The 23,124-nt window shown below is 61.2% G+C and overlaps 5 protein-coding genes across 10 annotated transcripts; 1 reads left to right on the top strand and 4 right to left on the bottom strand.

Moving 5' to 3' along the window:
* Nucleotides 1-1,027: 1,027 nt before the first annotated feature.
* Nucleotides 1,028-5,288, bottom strand: LMF2 (lipase maturation factor 2). Its single transcript, XM_077169296.1, has 14 exons — nt 5,111-5,288; nt 4,495-4,748; nt 4,346-4,374; nt 4,060-4,265; nt 3,811-3,989; nt 3,301-3,442; nt 2,973-3,107; nt 2,798-2,903; nt 2,630-2,726; nt 2,381-2,563; nt 2,113-2,281; nt 1,913-2,024; nt 1,743-1,839; nt 1,028-1,675 (listed from the first exon to the last, which is right to left on the bottom strand). Exons 1-14 carry the CDS (start codon nt 5,202-5,204, stop codon nt 1,439-1,441), a joined length of 2,040 nt encoding a protein of 679 aa, XP_077025411.1. The 5' UTR covers nt 5,205-5,288; the 3' UTR covers nt 1,028-1,438.
* Nucleotides 5,289-5,454: 166 nt separating this feature from the next.
* Nucleotides 5,455-15,254, top strand: NCAPH2 (non-SMC condensin II complex subunit H2). Of its 3 annotated transcripts, none has more exons than XR_013179387.1 (20): nt 5,455-5,766; nt 10,030-10,131; nt 10,847-10,965; nt 11,051-11,135; nt 11,219-11,287; nt 11,427-11,506; nt 11,589-11,722; nt 11,936-12,019; nt 12,430-12,548; nt 13,039-13,110; nt 13,368-13,434; nt 13,607-13,714; nt 13,790-13,834; nt 13,942-14,012; nt 14,094-14,187; nt 14,265-14,333; nt 14,427-14,476; nt 14,566-14,667; nt 14,832-14,952; nt 15,019-15,149. XR_013179387.1 is itself a non-coding variant. In XM_077169297.1 (20 exons), the coding sequence occupies exons 1-20, from the start codon at nt 5,659-5,661 to the stop codon at nt 15,157-15,159; spliced, it is 1,869 nt and encodes a 622-aa protein (XP_077025412.1). In that variant the 5' UTR covers nt 5,462-5,658; the 3' UTR covers nt 15,160-15,254. The 3 variants fall into 3 exon arrangements, 2 of the variants coding, with proteins under 2 accessions (XP_077025412.1, XP_077025413.1); XM_077169297.1 differs by having other exon boundaries at nt 5,462-5,766; nt 14,803-14,952; nt 15,019-15,254; XM_077169298.1 differs by having other exon boundaries at nt 5,467-5,766; nt 10,910-10,965; nt 14,803-14,952; nt 15,019-15,254.
* A 102-nt stretch (nt 15,255-15,356) lies between these two features.
* Nucleotides 15,357-16,410, bottom strand: SCO2 (synthesis of cytochrome C oxidase 2). The gene is made up of 2 exons (XM_077168194.1): nt 16,188-16,410; nt 15,357-16,114 (listed from the first exon to the last, which is right to left on the bottom strand). Exons 1-2 carry the CDS (start codon nt 16,408-16,410, stop codon nt 15,357-15,359), a joined length of 981 nt encoding a protein of 326 aa, XP_077024309.1.
* A 206-nt stretch (nt 16,411-16,616) lies between these two features.
* On the bottom strand, nt 16,617-20,284 carry TYMP (thymidine phosphorylase). The gene is made up of 9 exons (XM_077169299.1): nt 19,952-20,284; nt 19,640-19,842; nt 19,099-19,197; nt 18,606-18,735; nt 18,156-18,274; nt 17,580-17,742; nt 17,260-17,490; nt 17,024-17,164; nt 16,617-16,802 (listed from the first exon to the last, which is right to left on the bottom strand). Exons 1-9 carry the CDS (start codon nt 20,121-20,123, stop codon nt 16,633-16,635), a joined length of 1,428 nt encoding a protein of 475 aa, XP_077025414.1. The 5' UTR covers nt 20,124-20,284; the 3' UTR covers nt 16,617-16,632.
* Nucleotides 20,285-20,512: 228 nt separating this feature from the next.
* On the bottom strand, nt 20,513-22,310 carry CIMAP1B (ciliary microtubule associated protein 1B). 4 transcript variants are annotated; one of them, XM_077167866.1, is made up of 6 exons: nt 21,992-22,310; nt 21,532-21,735; nt 21,234-21,338; nt 21,025-21,146; nt 20,785-20,925; nt 20,513-20,640 (listed from the first exon to the last, which is right to left on the bottom strand). In XM_077167866.1, the coding sequence occupies exons 1-6, from the start codon at nt 22,098-22,100 to the stop codon at nt 20,560-20,562; spliced, it is 762 nt and encodes a 253-aa protein (XP_077023981.1). In that variant the 5' UTR covers nt 22,101-22,310; the 3' UTR covers nt 20,513-20,559. The 4 variants fall into 4 exon arrangements, with proteins under 4 accessions (XP_077023981.1, XP_077023980.1, XP_077023983.1 ...); XM_077167865.1 differs by having other exon boundaries at nt 21,983-22,310; XM_077167868.1 differs by lacking the exon at nt 21,532-21,735.
* Between the last annotated feature and the right edge of the window lie 814 nt (nt 22,311-23,124).

Below are 23,124 nucleotides of genomic sequence, written 5' to 3' on the forward strand. Positions count from 1 at the left end.
CCTTCCGCCAGGTCCTCCCTGCAGGACTTAAAGCAGCTCAGCCTTTGCCCCTGGCCACCCAACTCAATTCTTTCTTGCAGGGTATTTGTTATCCTAATTTACTTTTGCCTGGAAGGAGAATTCTGGGAGGGGGCACATAGGAGAAGAGTCTCCCAGGCCACCCTGCCCTGGAGAAGGGCTGAGGACAGAGCCAGCCAGGTTGCCGGGAGCTTCTACTCTGGTTATCTGAAGCTATGTTTTCTTGATTCTGCATTTGCCCAGTAAATACAGCCCTCTGACTGTTTTCCATAGTTTTGAGGAAGGGCACTGTCTTTAAGGCACCTCTGCCCTTCTGCCCAGCCCAGGCTGGAACAACAGCTGCCCTGAGAACTGGGCCCAGCACCCTGAAGGAGTTGATTAGAAGTATGATCCGCAATCAGTCCACACAGCCCTGGATCCTGGGGAGGGAAGCCATTACATCCCACCCTGGCACCAGCACGCTGCATCAGGTTGAGACTCCACCACTGCCTGCCATGATATTAGGGGATGGGGGATGGTCGCTGTTGCAGGGAGAGGGAAATTCACCAGTATTTACTGCAACTTAGCCTATTCCTCCTGCTCTTCCCTGGATGCTATACAGGGGTCTACTAGATTCTAGTTTCTAGAGTTGACTCAGATTCTGCTTGTTAACAGTTGTTCACATACAGGTACTGATTTCTGTAGCTCCCCACTCTGCTGTATTCCTGTAACCCCCCTACATGATTCTGTTTTCATGAAATGTCTGACAAATCCAAAAGGCCGAATGAATGGTGGATGAGTTGGTGTCCAGAGCCGAGACTGGAGGGTGAGCGCTGAAGGGTGCAGGGTTTTCTCCTGTGTGGTGAATGTGCTCTCTGGCTGACCATGGGGACAGGTGCCCAATTCTGAATACCCTAAAAACCACTGACTTATGGCCTGGATGCACCCCTGCAGAGGCCAGGCTGGTGGCCAGCAGGGAAGCACTTGGGCCTGTGTGCCCCCCCAGGGAGGAGACCCAGGCACACATGGCAAAGCAGAGAATGATTTTATTTGTTCATGGTCCAGGCAGCCTGTGGGGGTGCACACGGCCTGCAGTGATCTGGGCATCCCGGCCCCTCTTCTCCACCTTGTCCCCAGCAAGTTGGCCTCGTACATCCTGCCAAGAGGGGCTGGGTGGAGCTGGCCAGCGGGTAGGGCCTCCACTGCCAGACACTGTCCCAGGAAGGGGTGTGCCCATCCCGGACATGTCCTGAGCCACTGGCCATGTCAGCCATGTGGAGGAGTGTGGAGGGCAAGGGGACGCGGGGCTCCTTGTGCAGCTGGCAGCCCTGCCTGTCCCCGTGAGCCTGCATGGCACCTGGGCCTTGCCTGCATGGCCAGTGGGGAAGGCACTCGCGGCTGGGGCCTGGCCAGGGGCTGGAGCTGTGCTGATGGACCCTGGTTACTTCCTCCGGTGGGAGGCTTGGGCACTGCTGCTGCTGCTGCCTTCCAGCACTGGGGCAGCTGGCTTGCCCTTCCTGGGGCCCAAAAGGGCTGGCAGCACCCTGACGGCGACGGCGGCCCCCAGGAGCCCCCAGAGCAGGGTGGGTGCCTCCAGAGCAGCCAGCTGTGCCCGTACCCAGAGTAAGGACTGGGGCAGCATGCCGCTGGAGCCGCGGGGCCGGGCTGGGCTCTTGTCCTGTGGGCAGGAGAGAGGACAGTCCATGGGGTGGCCCCACCACCTCCCCCCCGCCATCATCTCCTACCTCAAGCCCGAACTGCCTGAGCAGCAACTCCAGCGTCGGGTCCCCCAGAGACACGGGTGGGAAGAACTCCTCCACCCACTGGCGGCGCCACCAACGGCTATAGCAGGAGCAGCGGTCAGCCTGGTCGGCCCAGACCAGGCCCCAGCACCCCACCCTGTGCCCCGCCTTACCCCGGCTCCCCTGGCTGCGAGAACCAGTACTTGTAGCGCTGGGCCCGGATGTAGGTAGGTGGCTGCTCATAGAAGGGGTACCTGACCGGATCGTTCTGCAGGAGGCGGATCACTGTGGGGTAGGGGGCCTTCAGCACTGCCTGGCCCGTCCTGGTACTGGTTCTGCTGGTCCCAGCCCCCTCCCTGTGACCCAGCCTCACCTGGCTCCTTGCCCTGCAGCAGGCGGAGGACAAGGCTTGTGAACCAGGGGCTGTGCGTATGCGGCCCCAGGGCTGCGAACCACATCTGCCAGTCGAGGCGTGGCTGGTGGGGGACCACGAGTGGTGGTGGCCGGCTCACATTTCCTGGCTTGTACATGAACTCAATCTCCTGCCAGACAGGGCCGCAATCAGCAGAGGTCAGCTCCCTGTTCTGCCCATCGTGTAGCCTGCGAGGGGGTGGGGCTGGGGCTGGACTGGGAGAGCTCACCGTCCAGTGGCTGCCATCATAGCTGCCCTCCAGCACCACCTCGGGCCGCCCGCCCAGGCCAGTCATCCGACGGAAGAGGCCGTAGGAATTAGCCAGCTGCAGATGCTCCACGGCGCCAAACAGGCGGTGGGCACCCGTCCAGAGGCGCCCATGGGTCCCCGGCTCCATGTAGGAGTATGGCACCTGCAGCAGGGGCAGAGGCTCAGCGAGGCCCTCCACACCTCCCGCCCATGCCCCAGGGTGACCCACCAGGCTGGCTGTGAATAAGGCCACCGTGGCAGTGCCGAAGATGCACAACTGGACTGCAGCCTGGAGCTTCTGCAGACACCCGTGCACCTGTGTCCACCTGGGGGGACCCGAGGGTGGTCAGGTCTGTGGTGCCTACAGTGCCCACCCACCCCTGGACAGCCTGGATACCTCCAGAGGGCAGCCAGCAGCTCCCAGGTGAGGGAAGCTGCACCCATCCACATGGTGGGCAGCATCACCATCTTCAGCCACTGGGAGAACTGGTGGAAGGTGAATGCTGTGGAAGGGGATGGCATGAGTGCGGTCCAGGGCTGCCTGCCAGCCCCCCACTGCCCTCCACACTTACTGGTTTTGGAGTGGATGGAATGCTGTGCCAAATCGACCTCCAAACCAAAGTAGTGGATGGTGCCACAGGCCAGCAGCCCGTAGACAGCCAGCTCCACCAGCAAGGACAAGGCAGCCAGCAGGGCCCGGGGCCAGGCTGAGGGACAGGACAGTCACCGCTGACTGCAGCTGGGGCTGGGGGCTACAGGTGCAAGTCCCTGGGTCCGAGGGTCAGCAGCGTTGGGGGTCTGGAGCAGAGGACATTTGGGGACGGGGGCTGGAAAGAAGGAGACCCCTGGGCAGGCTGAGGGATGAGGATGGCTTGCCTTCCAGGACACAATGACACTCACAGGTAGGTGTCCTCTTGTGGTGGCCCCAGCTGGACTCAGTGGCCAGGTGCCGGTCATCCAAGAGGGTGGTGGTAAGCACCAGGGTCAGCAGGTTAAAGAAGTTGTAGTTGCCAGTGATGATGATCAGGACTTGCAGCAAGACCTGGGCAAGGGGCTATACTCAGGGCTTCTGAGGACCCCCACCTCCAGAACCTTTCTGAGGACCCTCTCAAGGACTCCCACATCCAGGCTCTCCTGAGGACCCCCATCTCTGGGATCCTCTGGAGTGTTATCCCCCACTGTCCCTAGCCACCCACCTTTTGATCTCCATTGCAGACTAGCCTCCCACCTGCAACTTGAGAACTTGGCCCCTCCTCTCTGTCCCACAGCCCATCTGCCTCCCACCCCCTGGAACTGCTGGGCCTTCTGTGGCTCCTGCTTCTTGGACAGAACCCCCCTTACTGCCCTGTGTAGCCCTCCCTGTCCAACAGGCCCACCCTTTGCCTGTGCCTTTGTGGCTGAGGCCCCCACCTGGGAGTAGAAAGCGGCCAGGCGCAGGCGGCGGATGGGGGCGAAGAACAGGGGCGGCACGGCAATCTCAATGAGGAAGGTGGCCACCACGCTGAGCCTGTGCAGCCAGGTGGGCAGCCAGTGGGCCAGCCAGGCGGCAGGCGTGGGCAGGCACTGCGTCTCATAGTGGTAGGTGAGGGCTGCGGGGGCGGGGGCAGGATCAGACCGGGCAGAGCACAGAGAACACCCTCCCCAGGCCCAGAATCTCACCTGTGAGCCCCCACCACGTAGGGCAGCGGCTGGTCAGTTTCACCACCCCGGAGGAGAACATGAGGCGGAACAGCAGCCAGCGCACCAGCCAGAAGGGGAGACCTTCATGGGGGGAAGTTGGGACCTGCTTGCGGTTGGAGGGTGGCCTCGGTCTCAGTGGGGCCACAAGCACGGCCAGGAAGCCTGTCTCCAGCAGCAGGGAATCCCTGCAGGGAGAGAGCATGGCACCGAGATCCCCCATCCCACCCCCCCACCCCCCCTCTGCAGCCCCTGGCCCCTCACTCACCACTGGAAATAAAGAAACACCTGGCCCACCTGCAGAAAAAGGGACAGGGGCGGTCAGGAGCAGGAGGAGCGTGTGGGGAGCCGGGAAGGCAGAAACGGGGCTGGGGGATGCCAGGGTCCCCGTGGCGGGCAGGAGGCAGCCCCACTTGCCTGGCAGGCTGACAAGTAGCCGGCCCAGAGCAGCAGGTAGACAAGCAGGTGGCGCAGCGCGGGCAACAGCAGCGCACCCAAGCCCAGCAGCACGCCCACCAGGCTCAGCAGCTCCAGGCCCTGCGCGGTGTCCAGCCCCAGGACCGGCGCCTCCCACAGCAGCGTCGGTGCCTCCCACAGCTGCCGCCAGCGCCCCTTGCCCTGGGGCCGCAGCGTTCTCCGCGCAGGCAGGATCCCCTCAGGGCCGTACAGGCCTGGAGGCGGGAGGCAAGTCAGGGTGGGCTCGGGCCCCGGTCAGGGCGCAGACGCCCTCAGCCTATGGCCCCCACAGCACCTCTCCGGGCTAGTGCCCACCTTTCCTGTGGCCCCGCCGTGTGCAGGCGGGATGGCCTCTTGCCACCCCGTCGGGGCTCTGTCCCGCTCCCGCCAGATCAGAACACGGAGCCCTACGGGAAACGGACCCCTGGACCGCGGAAACCGCGCCCCTACGGCCAGCAGGACCCTCCCCGCCGCCCCTCAGCACGCTTCGAGGCCTGGGCCTCCTCACTCCCGCCCCTTCCCGCGGGAGTGTCGGGTGGGAGGCGGGAGGACACGGGCCCAGAGCGCGGCCCCTCACCCGGGATCTGCGTATAGAGGGAGACGAAGGCGAACATGAAGACGGCGGCCACACCCTGGAGGAAGAGCTGCCGCGGGACCCTGGAGCCTGCCATGTCGGCGACGAGGCGGGGTGGAAAAGAGCCCGCCGAGCCTGGCCCAGCTCCCGCCCCGCCCTCGGTCAGCCACGCTCCGGCCCCGCCCCGGCCCCGCCAGTCGCCTGGCCCAGCCCCTGACCCCGCCTCGGCCCGCCAGGCCCCACCAGCCGCGGGCACCGCCCCGGGCCTGTCAGGCCCCGCCCATAACCCCCCGCCCCCTGGCAGTGTGGCCCAGCTCCCAGCACGCCGCGGCTTTCCAGAGCGCGCCATCAGTGGGGCCGGGTCTAGCCCTTTGCCGGCTCTGCTCCGGTACGTCATCGAGGTGCGCGTGGCGCCGCACGCTGCGTATTTTTCTGGGCGGGAACAGCAAAATGGCGCCAGAACCAGTGGCGGGCTGAGCGCAGTGGCCTGCTCGGAAGCTGGCCGTGTAGCCCCTGGGCCGCCTTTGCCACGCGCCCAGCGACCCCCGGACATGGAGGACGTGGAGGCGCGCTTCGCCCACCTCCTGCAGCCCATCCGTGACCTTACCAAGAACTGGGAGGTGGACGTGGCGGCCCAGCTGGGCGAGTATCTGGAGGAGGTGAGGATCGCGGAGCTGTGGAGCGGGCCGGACGGGCTGGCGGGGCCGAACCTGGGGGCCGGAGCGGGGTCTCTTCTCCCAGCTCCATCACGGCAGCCCGAAATCTTTGGTTGTTAGATTAGTCTGGAGCCGTCCGCTGCCCGTCAGTGAACCGTGAAATACGTTTAGTGGATTGTGACCGGCATATTTCTGTAGTTAAATAGAATACACTAAGAAATCTTAGGGTTCGTTTTCCCGTTAGTTATTGCGTGTATATTTGTGTGCGTGAGAGATCTGGATCACGGCATAAAAGGTTTTCAAGCTACTGCCATGTTCTATCTCAACATTTAATGTATGTATATGATAGGCAGGCTAGACCTCTGTTAAGGGCTTTCGGCTGCACTTAACGCCCCTCCTTTGCACTCCTTAGCCATCCCGCACCTTCCGCTTAAACTGCTTTGTCCCGGTCAGCAATGATTTCTCAATCCAAGAGACACAAAGTGTGTTCAACTCAGGTGCCTTTGTTGGAATCAACCACTCCTTCCTTTTTGAAACTATCTTTTTTGGGTTCCTGGTACAGGCTTGTTTTTTCCCCACCCCGCTGCCTACTTTTTCTCTCCTATCTGATCTCTTAAGGGTTGAACTTCTCAGCGGGGGCTAGGCCACTTGCCACATTTCCCTGCCTGAACAATCTCACTCATTTCGATGGTTTTATATAATACGCATATGAAGACAACTCCCAAATGTGTATGTCCATCCAGATCTTTTCTCAATCTATTTTTGTGCATCCAACTGCCCACTGGACACTAATCTTGGATGTCATATAAATATCTCAGATTTAAGGTATTTAAGTGGAACCCTTTATTTTTCTGCTCGACTCTGTCTTGGAGTGGCACTGTCATTCAATCAGCTACTAATGGTGGAAGCTATGAGCTATTCATTGAAGTCTCATGCTGCACACCCAGTTCATCCATGAATTCTGTCAGTTCTATCAGAGCATTGCTAGAATTCATTGCTGTGTTTTTCACTGCCCCAGCCCATTGTCTTCTCTGGTTCATGGGAAAAGTTTCTACCTGGGCTTGACTGCTGTTTGTGGCTCCAATTTATGCTTCAAGTGTAGCTAAAAATTTTAGCAAGTGTAGCTAAAAATTAAAATCAGGCCACATCACATCTGTGGCTTTCCAATGCATTCAGAGTAAAATCCAGGCTGTTCACTGGCATCCAGGGCCCTCTGGATCTGGCCCAGCTCACCTTTTTAGCCTCATCTAGTGTCATTCTCCACCTTATTTTTCCTAGCAGTTAACCTACAAAACCCAACCTTTTACCTGTCTGAGGGTTTTTATACTTTATGTTCCCACTGAGGAACGTTCTTCCCCAGTTCTTTTTTTATTTTATTTTATTTTACAATTTGACGTTATTTTTGTATTTCCTCCTTTTAGTCAGTGAACACATTTAAGGCATAACCCATATCTATAATGCAATAGTCATAGGATAACACCAAAATCCATAATTGCATATTATGAGGACAAGACACTTTGCTACCACTGTTTTAGAGAACTTTTAAAACAAGTAACATTTATGGAAGTCTAAAAAAAGAAAGAACTTAAAAATTTTTTTTTTGCTTCCAAAATGCAAAATTCTAATTTGTTCATGTTCCCAAGCAATCCTTGGAAATATAATGTTGGAAGTTTATTTCAAGCAGAGATACAATTGAGTTATTATTTTGCATTATATCATCTCCCCTATTAAAGTACTTTCACAATATTCCATCAATAGGTTATACTGACATATTCCCCAGTTCTTTTTATGACTAGTTCCTTTCGTCTTTTAGGTCTCAGCTTAAATGTCAGCTCGCCACCATATCTAAAGTAGTTCTTCTGTACCTTGAGTATTTTAGAATATTTGTTACAATCTGTTCTTTAACTTCCCTGCTTGTCTATGATCTCTTGATCTAGAATGTAAATTCTGTGAGGGGCAGAGATTGGATCTATGCCATCTTCGCTCTGCCTTGGCACAAAGCAGGTGCAAAATATGTATGTGTTGCATGAACCCTGTCTCTGATCTGTCTTCCTCTGCTCTGACAGATGGTGTGCTGCTAAGATGCAGAATTCATGCCAGGTGTGTAGGGACCGTGGGTTCTGGTTCCGCATTAAGCCGAGTCTTTGGCAACATCTGGAGAATCTACTTCTACATGGCTGGCTCCCCTCCTGCTTCCTCTGTTGCCCTTCCAACCTCTTTCTGTGCCCCCACCCCGAAGTCCCGATCTCCCTGCCTCTAATTTTGTCTTTCTCCTTTCATCTTCCACACAGCTGCCAGAATGCTGCTTTTTTCTAATACATCTTGTTACTATCCTTCTTACACTGTATATCTGTTGATTCAGAGTTGGCAAGTACCTAGTAAGTACCAAGAGAACCATGTTAAACCCTGAGAAAACGATGGTGAGCAGGACACACACTAGTCCCTGCTTTGTTATATGGAGGCTTATGGGAGGATGGCCCTTGGAGAAGGAACCATGTGGAGATGTGATAAATATCTTGTATTGGTGTTTACTTGAGCTGTGTTCTTTACACATGGAGACTCAGTCCTGACAAGGCTCCCTTTTCATAGATTAGGAAGATGAAGCACGCAGTGTTAATTAGTGCACCAAAGGCATCACTAGTACGTGGCATAACAGAGTCTGGTACCTAAAATTATATAGTATTTTTCTGTAATCATAAACTGAGAGTTTGGAAAGAAAAGCTTCGAGTGCTCTGAAGAGTTTGGCTGGGACTTGCTTTGTTGGAGCTGAATAGGCATTGTCTTATCTAGGAAGCTGAAGAATGTCCCAAGCAGCGGGGCTGACATTGGAGGACCATGAGGTGGGCAGAGGACTTGAAAGTGGCCTGTGTGGGTGGGGCTGGCTGGGGAGGCCTGGGGCAAAGTCTTCAGAGTTCCAAACCAGGAGCAGTCTGACTCTGCTGTGCGGAGGGGAGTGAGTGGGGGTGGGGGTCCAGATGCCGTCCTTGCTCAACTCCTCCTCTCAGGCAAGTCTTCCAGTCCTGGGCTGCCATGCTGTTTGCCTTCTAAGGCCTCTCTGGGCTTCCTCCCCCCCCCCCCCCCCACACACACACACACTGGCCAAGAGGCTCTTCTATGTCCCTTTAGCATGTCCTTCCAGAGGCTCACCTCTCTGCAGCTGTAGTACCCGACAGCTAGCCACATACCCACATACCCACACTCTGGCCAGGCTTAAATGATACTCATTTCCCTACCAGTCATATCCATTCTCATCTAACTGCCTTTTCCGAGTGGCCAGTCTTCCTAAAATGCCATTTCCTTTCAGCTGCTTGGTGAGCCTCTGTCCATTTTTCAGGTTCAGCTCTGACATTGCCACTTCATTGTTCATCATCTGTTTGTTGACTTACATCAGGCACTGAACTCAGGGCAGCTGGCAGTGCCACGAGGAGACCCATGCACTCCGTCCCAGTGGGATGAGATAGCCCTAACCAGCAGACCTGGAGCTGACTGGAGTCAGCCAGCAAGAGTTTACTGGGGCCAAGTCCTCAGCAGGGGGTGGCTTGGGAGAGGGCATTCCTGGCAGTGGAAAAAGCAAGGGCAAAAAGGCTTGGGAAAACATGTAGGGTGGCCTTCATAGTGCTATTTACTGGGAGGAGTAAGGGAGCAGTAACCTGTTTTACAGATGAGATAGCGGGTTAAGGGTGAGATGAAATGTTGGGGGAACATTTGATGTCTGGGTCAAGATTCCTAGTGGATGGTTGTGAAAGAGGACCCTGTGCTGTGTGGGAGAGCTAGCTAGAGGCAAAGGCAGGCACTGTGGGCATGGGCTGGAGTGCAGCATTGGTAGATGAGCCTGTACAGTAAAGGTGTCTTGAGAGTGGGTTGAGGGTAGAATTTGGGAGGCAGATACTGCAGGGCAGCCGGGGAGACCCAGCCAGTTTTTATGTCACCCCTGGGCCTACTCTTCCACTGGAAGGCAGTCAGCATGTGGCTTGGGTGGCCACAGCGTGCAATGCTGTCCCATGCGTGGCTCCTGGAGTCTCTCTCGCCCATCACACTGGGTCCTAGACACTATGGGAAGTGGGGAAATCCACATAGACCTGCCCCCTCTCTGAGAAAGAGCTCAAAGGAGGGGCAGAGCTACCAAGTAGCAGAGGGTGGGGCTGCTCCAAGAGCACTGTCTGGGTAGTTGGGGGAGAAGGGGGTGAGGGCTCCTGGCAGGGGGCGGGGGGCGTGCACAGCGGCCACAGGAGAGAGGACTCAGTGTTACCCTGCCATGTCTTGCAGCTGGACCAGATCTGCATTTCTTTTGATGAAGGCAAAACCACCATGAACTTCACTGCAGCTGCACTGCTGATCCAGGGGTCTGCCTGTGTGTACAGTAAGAAGGTGCGGGCCCCGCGGTGTGCTCTGCCCCAGTACTTAGCCTGGCCTCACTAGCACTGTTGTGTTCCCCACTTGCTAGAGAGCAAGCCTGGATTCATAATGGTGTTGAATGATCTAGGGGAAAGGGTGGTGTGTGCTGTTTGGCAACTGTCACATAAGGACTGATACTGTAGCAGATGCTTGGTGACACAGAGGTCCCTCTGCACCTGCCCTGGACTCTGCCACTCACTGGTAGGGGTTGGTTGTCGGCATCTCAAAGACCCTACACCTGACTCACAAGACCTCATGTTCCAGTGGAGCACACAGAAAGGATGGGGAGAAAGGCTTTGTCACATGAGCCCCAGCTGTGGCTGGAGCTGATGGGGTTAGCAGAGGACCTTGGGGCAATGGAGGCGTGATGGCTTTGGAGGCAAAGACAGAAGGTTCTGGGCAGGAGAGTGGGAGCCTAGGGGTGGCTAGAGCACACCCCAGATTTGGGGTGGAAGGAGGAGGCGAAGCTGGGCTTGGTCTGCAGGGATCCAGGGAGAGCCAGGCAAGGCTCGCTCTGCTCACATGTCAAGAAGGCCTTGCTTGCTGCCTGTGGAGCATGGGGACAGACTGTGAGGCTCACATGAGACTCTCAAGCTGACCTAATTGACGTGAGGTGTGTTTCCAGAGGCAGGATTGACGGGACTGGTGCTTGAGCTTTTGGAGGTGATGGCGGCTTCTTGGTGCACAGGTGTCTTGTTCTGGAGGCCCCACAGCTCAGGCCGAGTCCTCACCTCCTGCTTCTGGTCAGCAGGTGGAGTACCTCTACTCGCTGGTCTACCAGGCTCTCGATTTCATCTCTGGCAAGAAGTAAGTACTGCCGACCAGGTGCTGGGCAGGCGGCCCTCCCTGCAGAGGCCCTCCTGTGGAGCCTCACATGGACCTCTTTGTGTAGGCGGGCTAAGCAGCTCTCTTCGGTGCAGGAAGATGGGACCAAAGGGGACATCAGCTCCAGAGGCCCACGGGAGCTGGAGGACGAGGTGAATAGCTCAGGGCATGCCCCCTGCCCCTGCCCTGGCAAGGCTCTCAGCCCTGGCACTCTGAGCCCGCTGTGCCCTTGCAGTTCCTGTCACTGGAAGACTTCCCCGATTCCCGGGCTAACGTGGACCTGAAGAGTGACCTGGTGCCCACCGTGAGCAGCTGCCCTTCCCTTGGGGAGTCAGGAGTTTGCCTGGCTCTGGGTGTCTGGTGGGGGTGGAGGGGCTGTGGCTCGGCCAGGGTCCCCTGCTGGGGGCCTAAGGGCGCATAGCTCACCCTGTGGGGCCCTGCAGGAGGTGCTGGTCGCCCCCCTCATGCCCATGGCCCTGGTGGCCCCTGACGAGGCGGAGAAGAGCAGCAGCCCCCTCTACAGGTACAGGCTTGTGCCAGGGAGGGTGCCTGGCGGGGAACTCTTGGGGAGGGGTCCCTGCAGCGGGTGTGTTCTGCCAGCACAGTCTTCAGGGGGAGGTCCTGGCCAGCCGGAAGGATTTTAGGATGAACACGTGCACGCCACACCCCCGAGGGGCCTTCATGCTAGAGCCCGTGGGAGCATCCCCCATGGAGACCCTGTTGCCAAGGAGCCAGAAGGGTGAGGGCCGGGCCTGGGGTGGGAAACGGGGGAGGGATGAGCAGCCTTCTCCAATGCCCCTGGCTGTGGTGCCCACTCCCCTCGGCCTCAGTGCCGCTGCTGGAGCCTGGCCCTTCTACCCCGATCCCTGCTTCGCTGCCCAGTGTGCTTTGACCTTGGTTAGGGCCTGCTGGGAGGGTTAGGCTGGCCCAAGTAAGCATTGTCCCTCTCCAGACGCCGGGAGGGCTGAGGAGCAGCCGATGGAAGTCTCTAGGTGCCTGAGTCCTGCCCCCGTGCTCAGCTCCCCCTGGGAGCCAGGTGAGAGCGCCCTGATGGGGGGGGAGGGGCCTTAATGGTGCTGTATTTGGCTCCCCCAAGACTGGTGCCTCCTTCCACTGCCGATCCCCAACCGCCGGAGGTCGTGTCCCAGTTGTTCTTGCGCTGGGTGGCAGCCCCTCGGCCCTGGCTGCTCAGTCTTCGTGGTCCTCTCTGGCTCTGCCCCACCCAAGTATAGATGGCACACAGGAAACCAAACAAAGCACACACATGAGCATGGCGGGCAGACCCTGTGGAGCACCCTCCTGGCGTCTCTGGTTCTAACCAGTGAACCTGAGAAGAGGGAATTGCCTGGGGCTTGGTATCTGGCCAAGGGCAGCCTCCCACCCACGGTCCGGCCTCCAGGCTCTCAGGCTGACCGCTGTCTTGCTGCCTGCGATACACCTCTGCAGAAGGTCTGATGCTCGGAGGCGGGGATGAGGACGAGGAGGCAGTGGAGGCGGCTGAACTCCCTGAGGCCATGGCCCCCGTGTCCCCTCTGGAGCCCAAGGGGCCTGGGAGCCCACAGCAGGTGGGCTTGCGCTGGGGCCTACAGGGTTGAGGAGTGCTGGTGCAGTCAGGGCAACCCCACACCTTTGTCTTGGGTCTGGGACAGCCTTGAATTCACACAGGGAAGGCGAGTTGCAGTACTCCTGCTCTCTCCACTCCTTTTTCCCACTCCTGCCTACCCGTGCTCTTTGTCCTGCATTTGGGCCTGGCAGCTGATTCCATCTACTGTGCCCTTTTTGAGGCAGAGCACCTGCTGCCTCTTGGGGGTTGGTGTCCAGACGTCAGAGCACTGTGGAGCTCATGGCCACTTGAGATGGCAGCTGATCAGGCCAGAAGGCCCCCCCCCCCCCAGGCGTTTGCTGCCTCCCTCAACCCCCAGGGCTGATGGCTGTGTTCGTCCTGGTGGGTCGGCTCGTGGTGTCAGCCATGCTGCTGGGGTTCCCAGAGGGCCTGGGGGGCTGGGCCTCAGCAGAGCAGGGGCAGGAAGGGAATTCATGGGGCATTTCTTGTAGAGCGCCACCCCGCCCAAGAGGTACATGCTGCGAGAACGCGAGGGAGCCCCTGAGCCCATGTCCCTACCTAAGGTGAGGGGCCAGGCCCTGGCCTATAGTTGCTGTGCACCTGACCCCACCCCCTCCCTGTTCGTCTTGCGCACCTTATCCTTTGCACTTGCTCTTTTTAAATTTTTTGCAAGGAATATTCTCCCCCCAGAAATAAAGGACCCCTCTCTGCAGCTCTGGGGCTCCTTGTCCCCAGCAGGGACACTGTCCATCCTTGCTTATGTTTGTGCCCTGGGCTTTGCCAAGGGGGCACCCACCCCCCAGGTCTTCTCTGTGTTCAGGAGACCCCAGACCCATGGCAGAGCCTGGACCCCTTCGACTCCCTGGACTCCAAGCCCTTCATAAAAGGTGATGGTGGGGACATCCTCCCCCAGGGGCCCAGCTGGTTTCTTGTGGCATGAGGTGGTTGGGGCAGGTGTCTGTCCCTTTGTTCCCTTCTGGGGGAGGTGGGGCACAAGTGAGGGCCCCATGTGGCCTAGGCCCTATGGTCAGACCTAGAACCAAGTCTCTATTGCCCCAGGCCGGCCGTACTCCGTGCCTCCCTGTATGGAGGAGGCCCCGGGACAGAAGCGCAAGAGGAAGTGTGCCACCAAGCTGCAGGACTTCCATCAGTGGTACCTGGCTGCCTGTGAGTGGTGAGGGGCAGGGTGGCCAGTGGCCCTGGGACTAGGAGCCTGGCTCCCACTGACTTGTTGCCCTGCAGATGCTGACAGCAGGAAGGCACGGAGAAAAGGCCCGTCCTTTGCAGGTGAGGCTGGGTTCTGAGCATGACAGCAGCCCTGTTCTGCCCTGGGGACTTGGGGTGGGCCTATAGCAGCAGCAGCAGGTACCCCCTCCTGAGGTCTCTGTCCACAGACATGGAGGTCCTGTACTGGAAGCATGTGAGGGAGCAGCTGGAGACGCTCCGGAAGCTGCAGAGAAGGGAGGTGAGTACTGTTCAGACTGGGCCCCTGGCTGGGAGCTCCTGGGGGAAGTGGGAGCTCCTTACTGATGCTCTCACTGCATAGGTAGCTGAACGGTGGCTGCCGAGGGCTGAGGAGGGGCTGTGGCCTGCAGGGGAAGAGCACCTGGAAGAGTCCCTGGAAGACCTTGGGGCTGCAGGTAGGCACTTGCTTGGTGGGCCAGGCAGGAGCTTGGCACTTTTGGCTGCTGACCGGGCCTTTTCCTTCTCTCTGCAGATGACTTTCTGGAACCTGAGGGATATGTGGAGCCTGAGATGGCAAGCCCCCTGGAAGCAGCTGGCCTGGGTAGGCCTGGGGGTGGGTCAGGGGCTGGGCAGCTGGCAGGGGGATAGATATCACAGCCATAGCGGCTCACAGCAGCCTCCTTCTGAGCTACAGAGGCCGGGCCACCATCATTGAGCTACGAGGAGTTGGTTCGAAGGAATGTGGTAAGTGTTTGGTTAGGATGGGTGGAGGTGGGGTGTGGTGGGGGTCCTGGGCCTCTATTCAAGCAGCAGCCCCTGCTGTCCTGTCCCAGGAACTCTTCATAGCTTCCTCCCAGAAGTTCGCCCAGGAGACAGAGCTGAGCCAGCGCATCCGAGACTGGGAGGATGCCATCCGGCCGCTGCTCCAGGAGCAGGTGATGCCCTCCTAAGGCGCAACACTCTGCGTAGCACGTAGCTCCTGGTTCAGGGCCTCTGGCCACCTGCTTGGGCTGGGCTAGGGGTGGGATGGTTGTCCCAGGCCCTGCCTGACCGTGCCCTCCCTGGCACAGGAGCAGCACGTGCCCTTTGACATCCACAGCTATGGGGACCAGGTGGTCTCACGATTCAGCCAGCTAAATGAGTGGTGTCCTTTTGCCAAGCTGGTGGCTGGGCAGCCTGCCTTTGAGGTGTGCCGTTCCATGCTGGCCTCCCTACAGCTGGTGAGTGATACGGGGGTGTGAGAGGGGGTGGGGTCCCAGGACACCACCTGACCCCCTTCTCCCCAGGCCAATGACTACACGGTGGAGATTGCCCAGCAGCCAGGGCTGGAGGTGGCCGTGGATACCATGTCCCTGAGATTGCTCACACACCAGCGAGCCCATGCACGCTTCCAGACCTACGCAGCCCCCTCCATGGCCCAGCGCTGACTAATGGCGCTGAGACTCGGGGCCCCTGCCCCCACACATGCTGAAAAGCCGTGTGCCTGCTGGTTCCAGCCCAATAAAGTAGCACTGCCATCCTACCCAGCCTAAGGTGCCTGAACCCGCTCTGTGGGGGGGGACCGACCCCCAGCTAACAGGCTGCGCCGTACACATAACTCAGTTTGGTGACCCAGTTTAATGGCTCAACTCAGGACGCTACGGAAGGCGGCCATGTGACGCCGCACGCTGTCCGCGATGTGCTCGGCCGACCTGCTGCGGCCGTAGTAGTCGGTGAAAAGGCCATCGGGGTTGAGCAGGTAAATTGCGATGGAGTGGTCCACGATGTAGTCCTGGTCCTCGTCCTTGGGGCCGGCGCTGTAGTACACGCGGTAGCTGCGGCTGGCCTGGGCAACTTGTTCAGCAGAGCCGGTCAGTCCCAGCAGCCGCGGGTGGAAGTCCTGCACATAGCGGGCCAGAGCCGCTGGGTCATCCCGCTCAGGGTCCACGGTAACAAACAGGGGCTGCACGGGGGGCAGGCCTGGCTCGGCCTCCAGCTTTCGGATCACCTGCACCAGCTTCTCCAGCTCGTCAGGGCAGATGTCGGGGCAGTGAGTGAAGCCAAAATACATCAGCACCCACTGGCCCCGGAAGTCCGCCTTGCAGCGAGCCTGGCCGTGATGGTCCATCAGGCTGAAGTCGCCCTGACCTACGGCCGCCTGGCGCAGGGCCTCACTCCGCTGCTGCCGCCGCCGTTGCTCCTTCTCCGCCCGCGCGGCCAACCAGGCCCCGCCGAGCGCTGTCCCGCACAGCGCGGTCACGAGCACCCGGGTGCGCAGCCCGGGGCCCTGCGCACCTTCCCCTGCCGGTCCGGACCAGAGTTGAGTCCGCGGGGACACCCTGAGCGCGGCTAGCGCCTGCCATGCTCTCGGCGCCCGGGTCGGCAGCGGCATGGCCCGACACTCTGGAAGAAAACCAAGGGTCAGGAGGCAGGGCGGGAGGGAGAGGGGCGCCTCCCGGATTCACAGCGGCCCCACCCTGGGGAGCCCACCTGGCTGGCCGCACCTGCTTTCCGGCGCGTGTCCCGCAGCGCCGATCCCCAACACTCTTGCCGGTTCTCGGACCCAGCACGGGCCGGACGTCGGCACTGCGGCTCACAGGACGCGGCAGGAAGCGTAAACCCAGCAGTCCGAGCGCGGGATTCCCTGCCCAGCACGGGATGCGACCCGCGCCGCAGCCACGCTCGGCGCCAATGCGCATGCGCTAGTGGCACCACGCACGCGCAAAGATAGATGGGCGTGGGGCCCTGCGATGCGCGTGCGCAGAATATTGCGCGTGATGGGGTTGAGCGACTTTCTCGCAGTTGCCTCCGCCCCTCCTTCCGGTGCTCCTTATACTGCTCCCGCCCCCACCTCCACGCCGGGCACGGTGCCGGGAACTCCCCAGCGCAACACCACGGACACAGCTTCCACCTTTCTGGCTTTATTTTTGTGTGTCCGTCGGTCCGCCCGTGGGCGGCAGGACAAGCTCCGCGAAGGGTGAGGGGGCGGCGAAAGGCGCGCGGTCGGAGAGCACGAGCGCCCCCTGCAGGATGCGGCGCTGAGGGATGCTGAGCGCCGGGCCGTCCAGGTGCACGCGGACCCAGGGCGCACCTGTGGGCAGAAGAGGGGAGGGGCAGGGTCAGGGCCCGGGGCTGGAAGGAGAGGAGGCGGGGTGGAGGGAGGGGAGGAGGCGGGGTGGAGGGAGGGGAGGGGGCGGGGCGTGTGCAGGGGGAGGACAGAAAGGGGAACGAGTGCGGGGAGAGGAGGGAAGGCGGGGAGGTTACAGGGGAAGGAGAGAATGAGTGGGGGGAGGGTGCAGGGTGGGATCTCACCGCGGCGCAGCCTCTGGCCCACGCCCACCAGCAGTTCCGCGCCCACACCTGGCCGGATCGACTGCCCCGCGCGGTTGCGCCCGGCCCCGAGGTCGCGCAACACCTGCGCCAACGGCAGCGCCCGGAGGAGCTCCACAGTGCCTGCGGGGAGAGGGCGCGAGACGCGGGGTGGGGGCCGGCTGGGACTAGGCGGGGCGGGAGAAGGGGTGAGGGAGACCCGCCCCTTCGGCGCTCACCGTCGGCTGGCGCGCAAAGCTCCTCTTGCTGCCGGGCGCGTGGCAGCAGCTCCCGACGTCGTGCGGGGGTCCCGGAGCATAGGGCTCGAGCGAGGCCCGGATCCACGCCCTGCGCCTCAAGCATCTGTTCGAAGCGGCCCCGGGCGGAGCCGTCGTCCAGCGTCGCGGCCACCCAGGCGGCGCCCTTGGCCTGGGTCTCCACCTGTCGGTTGAGCCAGAGCAAGGCGCCCCCTGGCGCGGGGCAAGGCTTAGGGCGACGGTCAGGGGCTCCTGGCGGGGGAGGCCGTGGCCTGGTCCCTTACTTTCCCGCGCACCCTCACCGAGCCTGGTGACCAGGTCTCTCAGGTCTGGGGGACCCGCGCCGTCCAGACAAAGCAGCGCCTCCTCCACCTCCAGCGTGTGGCCCACGCTGCGGCCCAGGGGGTTGTCCATGGCGGTCAGGGCGGCCGCGACCCGAAGCCCGAGGCCTGTCCCAACCCCTACCTGCGGAGACAGTGGGCAGTGCAGACTCAGCCTGGTGCCTCGCGGGTTCCCCGCAGTCCGGCCGCGCAGCCAGCTCACTGAGGTAGACCCCCCCGTGGGCTCGGGTAAGGGAAGATCTGAAGCGGCGGCTGGCTGATCTGGTGTAGGGTGGGGTGCCCCTTGGAGTTTTCCTGAGTCTCTGAGATGGGGTGCTGTTGGCGGTTATGGGAGCGATTACCAGGCCCAAGGTGGGGTCAGTGTTGCAGGGTCAAGATTCCCCTGCCGCTCCTGAAAGAAGGGGCTGGTCGGGCTGTCAGCTGGATAGGAGAATGTGGGGGGTAGTGGGAAGGAGCCGGTGCGGCGCAGGCTGCGGGAGCAGAGGTGGAAGGAGAGCCCCCTCCACAGACCATAGGCCTTGCAATCCATGTGCTTACCAGCGCGGCTGCCAGCTCTCGGGCCTGTGCCTGGCTGGGGAGGACCGCAGCCTCTCCAAACTTCACGTCCACCACCAGAGCCGAGAGTCTCTCCACTGACTTCTTACTGAGAATGGAGGCTGGGGAGGGGGCACGGGGTTGGGGGCAGGCCAGAGCCTCCGGTTTGCAGAGGATGTACCAAGGTCAGCGGTCAGTCATGAGAGGAGTCACAGGCTCTGAAGGGGCCCATATTGGGGCCCTTGCATTGTGGAGGTGGTGGTCAGGCCTTGTGTGATGTATTGGTGCTGACCCCAGGAGGGGATGCAGGTCACTTGTGTTGGGGAAGCCGGTCTGGGCCAGATCACCTGTGAAAGGCCACCCTAACTCTGGTATGTTGTTGGCTGGCCCTGGATGTTGGGAGTCATGTGCCTGGGTTGAGGGGAAACTGGCCCTGGGCAGGGGTCAGGTCACCTGTGATGAGGGGAAGGCTGTCTACGGTGGCGGTCACATCTCTGGCTGCATACAGGATTCCGTCCGCAGGAACCAGCTTCTTGCTTTGGCCCACAATACAGCAGCCCACTTGCTCCAGCAATCTTCTCATCTGGTCAGGACCCCATCCCACCCCACATCAGGACCTCCAGCCCCGAGTGGCCACTGGCCAGGGAGCCTGTTACACACCCCATCAACACTTACCAGCAACCTGGACAAATGGCCAAAAACATGACCAGTGATTGTCAGTGACCCATGAATAATTCTGATCAGTTCTCATCAATTACTTTGATTTTCAAGCCATCAATAAACCCCCTCAATGTCTTACAGCCCATTAATGACCCAGATCAAAGGTCCACTGATAACCCTGACCAAAATCCAGTTACCATCAGTGGCCCATGAAAACTTTGGTAGCTGTCCTCATTAGTAACCCTGATTAATCCCCAATTAGTGACGGATCAGCGGCCCCCTGTACCTGCTCTGGGCTCTGGATGGCAGTGAATCCAGGGATAGACTCCAGCTTATCCAAGGTGCCCCCTGTGTGCCCCAGGCCACGTCCACTAATCATTGGCACCTGGCAGGCAGAGATGCTGAGCCACCGCACAGGGTCCCCCCCCCCCCCCCCCCCCCCGGCCGTGTCTCCACACCCTGGCCCTCACTTTCCCTGGTTAGGACTCCATCTGGAATTTATTAAGCAGTTAGGGTGGGTACCTGGCGGTGGAGAAGGAATGGGAAAGAAATTGTCCTGGATGGGGATGGGGTGGTCAGTGGGGTAAAAGCCTAGTAACCTGGGGGACTACCAGCGAGGCGGGGGCCTTGGATGCAGGTAGAGGTTCAGGGAACTTGGCCCATGACCTCAAGGAGGAGTGGGCCCGGTTCTGCCTTGGGGGTCTAGTTTGAGGGCCGGAGTAGGGGAGAGTCCAGGTCCTGCCTTTGGGGTTCTGCCTGGGCGGGGTCGCTGAAGGCTGCTTTCTGGGGTCAGTGGTTGTGGCCTGGAGAAGAGGTGGGCCTCTCACCTTGCAGCCACAGGCGGCCAGAGCAGGCGCCAGGACCAGGCTGACCTTGTCACCCACGCCCCCCGTGGAGTGTTTGTCCACGATCTGCCCCTGCCAGGCCTCTGGCCACTCAAGCTGCTGCCCAGACTCGGCCAAGGCCCGGGTCAGCGCCGCCGTCTCCTCCGTGTCCATGCCCCGCAGTCGGATTGCCATGAGCATGGCCCCTGTGCGTGGGGAACAGGCTGTGGGCAGCGCGAAGGCCCGGGGACAGGCATTCCCTGGGGCTGACCTCTGGGCGGGTCAGGATCGCCTTGTCCTGCTCTCCCCACGCACCTATCTGCGCGCCCTGTGCCCTCCCGTCCACTACAGCGCGCACGAAGCCCCTCACGTCCGCTTCGTCCAGGCGGCCTCCGTCGCGCTTCAGACGAATCAGCTCTGGGAGCGGGTTCGGCTCCGGTAGGGGCATCGGGACGTCGGGCGGGGTCGGAGGTCCCGGGGCTGCCATCGCTGCGGGTCTACGGGGGCGACAGCCACCTGTGGCCGCGCGCTCGCTCTGGACTCGTGCCCCTTGGCTGGTCGCGCCCTTGCACGCCGGGTCGGGGCCGTGCCTCGGTCCTGCGTCAGCGCCGCCGTGTCTCCGGCTCCCCGGACCCGACGTGCCCCGGCCAGCACTGGGCCAATCACCGCGTCAGGTGGGCGGGGTGGCCAATCGCCGGAAGCGGGGCAGGCCTTCCGGCGGGTGGGGCCGCCCCCCCCCCCCCCCCACCTACTCGCAAGTCCTGGATCCCAGCAGTCCCGCCTCCCTCAAGCCGGGTCCAGGGCCGCGCTCCGGGTCGGCGGCCCCGCGAGCGCGCACGCACAGAGACGGGCGCGCACAGAGAAGCGGACACGCAGTTGCACAGAACGCTTTAAGTAGTCTTGAGCTGCGCCGGCTCCGCGGATCAGTAGTCCGCGGGGGTCACCATCGGGGCCAGGAACTCCGAATGCCGGATCCCGAAGCTCCAGCCGCGAGGCTTCCGGTGCTGCGGGCCCGGGAGATTCTGCTGACCTCGCGGGCCTTTGACCCTGCCCGGGGCCCCGGTCCCTGTGCCTCGGGCCTCAGAGCCTGGGCTGCGCTCCCGGCCTTCGCCCCCTGCCCCCGTCCCAGACCCTGGCCTCTAGAACACCTGGTCCACGTCGTAGGCTGCGGGTCCTGGCTTCAGGGTGTTGTCTTGGGGGAGCGCAGTTCGCGCCTGCATCGTGAACTGGGGGGCCCGGGACTTGTAGACCCCGGGGCTCACCACGTGGTAGGCGCAGGGGCCCGGGCTCTGTGGAGGGCAGGTGGCGCTGGGTCCCGGCCCCTGGCCGACCCCTCGCGTCGGCTCCCTCGACTCCCACTGCGCTGAGGCACCCCCTTCCCAGCCCACCTTGCTCAGGTCCTCGAAGAAGCTGCCCATTGCGCTACGGCCGTAGATGGAGTAGGTTGGAGCAGAGACTTTGCCGACGACGCGGGAGCCCAAAAGCGAGGGCACCGTGTAGGCCCCGGGGCCTGGGGAGAGGCAGGTGAGGACCGGATCGCGGGTGGGTTTAGGCGTCTGGGGGAACAGGCGGGGTTGGCCCCCGGCCCTGGCCTCACCTGGAGTTTGCTGTTCTGTTTGGACCCCCCAGTTTCGGGGAGCTATGGTGTGGCGAGGCGCGCTGGGGTACGCCAGGTTTCCTGCTCGCTCTGGGAAGTACCTGCCTGTGGAGGGGACCGGGGTGTGGGCCGGGACCGGGTTGCTGGTGACACGGCGCTGACACTAGGGGGCTCGGGTTCTGAGTTTTGAGATTACAGATTAGGGTTCCCGAATCTGGGGTGTTAGGGTCCCGGAGGGGTTCGGGTGCGGGTCCTCGGTTGGCTGGTGTTGGGGAGGCGGGGGTCCCGGGCGCCTGACCCGGTCCGGGCGTGAGGAAGTGCGCGGCGTCGCGGGGGCGGCCGTAGATGGAGTAGGCTGGGGCGCCGTCGGGGCCGCGCTCGGTCAGGCCGGCGGGCACCAGGAGGCCTGGCCCGGGGCTGCATGACAGACGCTGCGTGGGGAGGCGGGCGCCGAAGGTGTAGGCGGGGGCACGGGGGCGCGACGGGTCGTGGAGGATGTAGCCTGCGGCACGTCCCAGCGTCACCCGCCGAACCTGGCCGTTCCCGGCCTCTGGCAGAAACTCCCCCGGCCCCAGGAACGGGCCCCAGCGGGCACTGACCGACCCCAGCCCCCTTCCAGGCATAGACCCCCATTCCCGGGCGCAGAGCCCCGCCTGAACACGGCCTCTTCCACCTACCTCGGGCACATTCCCCCTCCCCCGAGGGGCACGCTGTCCGCCCCCCCCCCCATACTCCCCGACTAGGCGCACCCCAGGTACCAGTGTTAGTGGGCAGCTTGTACTTTGGCCCCGGGCCTCTGTAGAGGGCCGCGATGGGCCCGCGGGGCCGGTGTGGCCGCCACGGGCCGACCCAGACATCCGAGCCCATAGCGCGGTGGTGGGCGCGTCTGGCCTGCGACACCTGTGGACAGAGGACGGCAGCCCGGCCCCTCCACCCGGAGTTCGCTGGTAGCCCGACTCCGGGGCGGGGCCGCGCGGTATCCCAGGCGCCGGGGAAACAAACCCCAGTAGCTTCCACCGCGCCAGGCGCGCGCGGCGGGGCAGCAGCTCCAGAGCGCTCTCCCCCACCCCAAAGTGAACTGAGCAAGGGGGCGCAGGCGGCTCGCAGCCCCATTGTGCCTCCTGGCAACCGGACCGCGGCCCCCGCCAGCCACGGGCTCCGCCCGGCCGCCTGCGCTTCTCTATCTCCCCTGCGGTTCCCTGGACAGGCCAGGACGCTGACCTCCCATTTCCCTAAGTGTCCGCACGTCCATCTGTCCGGAATTGGACAGATCTGTAGACAACAAAACAAGTGTGGGGGAAAAAGGAATCAAATAATACAACCAGCAAGTTTAATTGATGCGTGCTGGGAAGGAAATTTGCACCTCTTCAAGCCCGTGGAATATTTGCAAAAAGTAATCAGGTATCGATTCACACACAGATCCATACAAGTTGAATAAAGAGTCATAATAGAACATGCGATTTTATTACAGTTCTAAACAGAATGTGAAAAAAAAGGAAAGCCACACAAATCCTTAACACTTAGACGTTAAAAAACAAATCCTTTTTTAACTCCGCCTCACCCCATGATCTGAGTGGGGGACGTGTATCAGTTGACGGAAGGGGTGCTGTGTGTGGAGTAGGCGCGAAGGGGCGCCACGCAGGGCAGGAGCAGAGGGGGCCGCGGAGGAGGCCGGCAGCCCTCAGGGTCAGGGTTTGCACTGGGGTCCAGGTCTGGTGGGCGGGGCAGGGGCTAATCCCTGACGCGGACTCAGGGGTGCAGAGCATGGCGCAAGGCCCAAAGCGGTGCCCCCCAGCCACCTCCGTTCCTGCGGTGTCCTCATAATCAAGCATTGAGAGTAGGGGCTGCACAGAAACATTTACCTAGTTATGGTAAACTTTTGAGTAGGAGC

This window comes from Tamandua tetradactyla, chromosome 7 (assembly GCF_023851605.1).
Source record: "Tamandua tetradactyla isolate mTamTet1 chromosome 7, mTamTet1.pri, whole genome shotgun sequence".
Classification (NCBI taxonomy): Eukaryota; Metazoa; Chordata; class Mammalia; order Pilosa; family Myrmecophagidae; genus Tamandua; species Tamandua tetradactyla.

Bases quoted from the DNA above. Each gene is read 5' to 3' on its own strand.
- LMF2 (XM_077169296.1), bottom strand. From the start codon at position 5,204: ATGGCAGGCTCCAGGGTCCCGCGGCAGCTCTTCCTCCAGGGTGTGGCC. The intron at 4,266-4,345 runs GTGAGTGAGGGG...CTCTCCCTGCAG, and splicing joins GTGTTTCTTTATTTCCAGTG to GGATTCCCTGCTGCTGGAGA. The intron at 2,727-2,797 runs GTATCCAGGCTG...GGGTCCCCCCAG, and splicing joins CTGCTGGCTGCCCTCTGGAG to GTGGACACAGGTGCACGGGT.
- NCAPH2 (XM_077169297.1), top strand. From the start codon at position 5,659: ATGGAGGACGTGGAGGCGCGCTTCGCCCACCTCCTGCAGCCCATCCGT. The intron at 13,835-13,941 runs GTGAGGCTGGGT...CTCTGTCCACAG, and splicing joins AAAAGGCCCGTCCTTTGCAG to ACATGGAGGTCCTGTACTGG. The intron at 14,477-14,565 runs GTAAGTGTTTGG...GTCCTGTCCCAG, and splicing joins AGTTGGTTCGAAGGAATGTG to GAACTCTTCATAGCTTCCTC.
- SCO2 (XM_077168194.1), bottom strand. From the start codon at position 16,410: ATGCGCATTGGCGCCGAGCGTGGCTGCGGCGCGGGTCGCATCCCGTGC. The intron at 16,115-16,187 runs GTGGGGCCGCTG...GTTTTCTTCCAG, and splicing joins AGCCAGGTGGGCTCCCCAGG to AGTGTCGGGCCATGCCGCTG.
- TYMP (XM_077169299.1), bottom strand. From the start codon at position 20,123: ATGGCAGCCCCGGGACCTCCGACCCCGCCCGACGTCCCGATGCCCCTA. The intron at 18,275-18,605 runs GTGACCTGACCC...CCCCCTCCCCAG, and splicing joins CAGCCTTCCCCTCATCACAG to CCTCCATTCTCAGTAAGAAG. The intron at 17,743-18,155 runs GTAAGCACATGG...CTGTCTCCGCAG, and splicing joins GAGAGCTGGCAGCCGCGCTG to GTAGGGGTTGGGACAGGCCT.
- CIMAP1B (XM_077167865.1), bottom strand. From the start codon at position 22,100: ATGGGCTCGGATGTCTGGGTCGGCCCGTGGCGGCCACACCGGCCCCGC. The intron at 21,736-21,982 runs GTGCGCCTAGTC...GACGTGCCGCAG, and splicing joins CACTAACACTGGTACCTGGG to GCTACATCCTCCACGACCCG. The intron at 21,147-21,233 runs GTGAGGCCAGGG...GCCTCTCCCCAG, and splicing joins AACAGAACAGCAAACTCCAG to GCCCCGGGGCCTACACGGTG.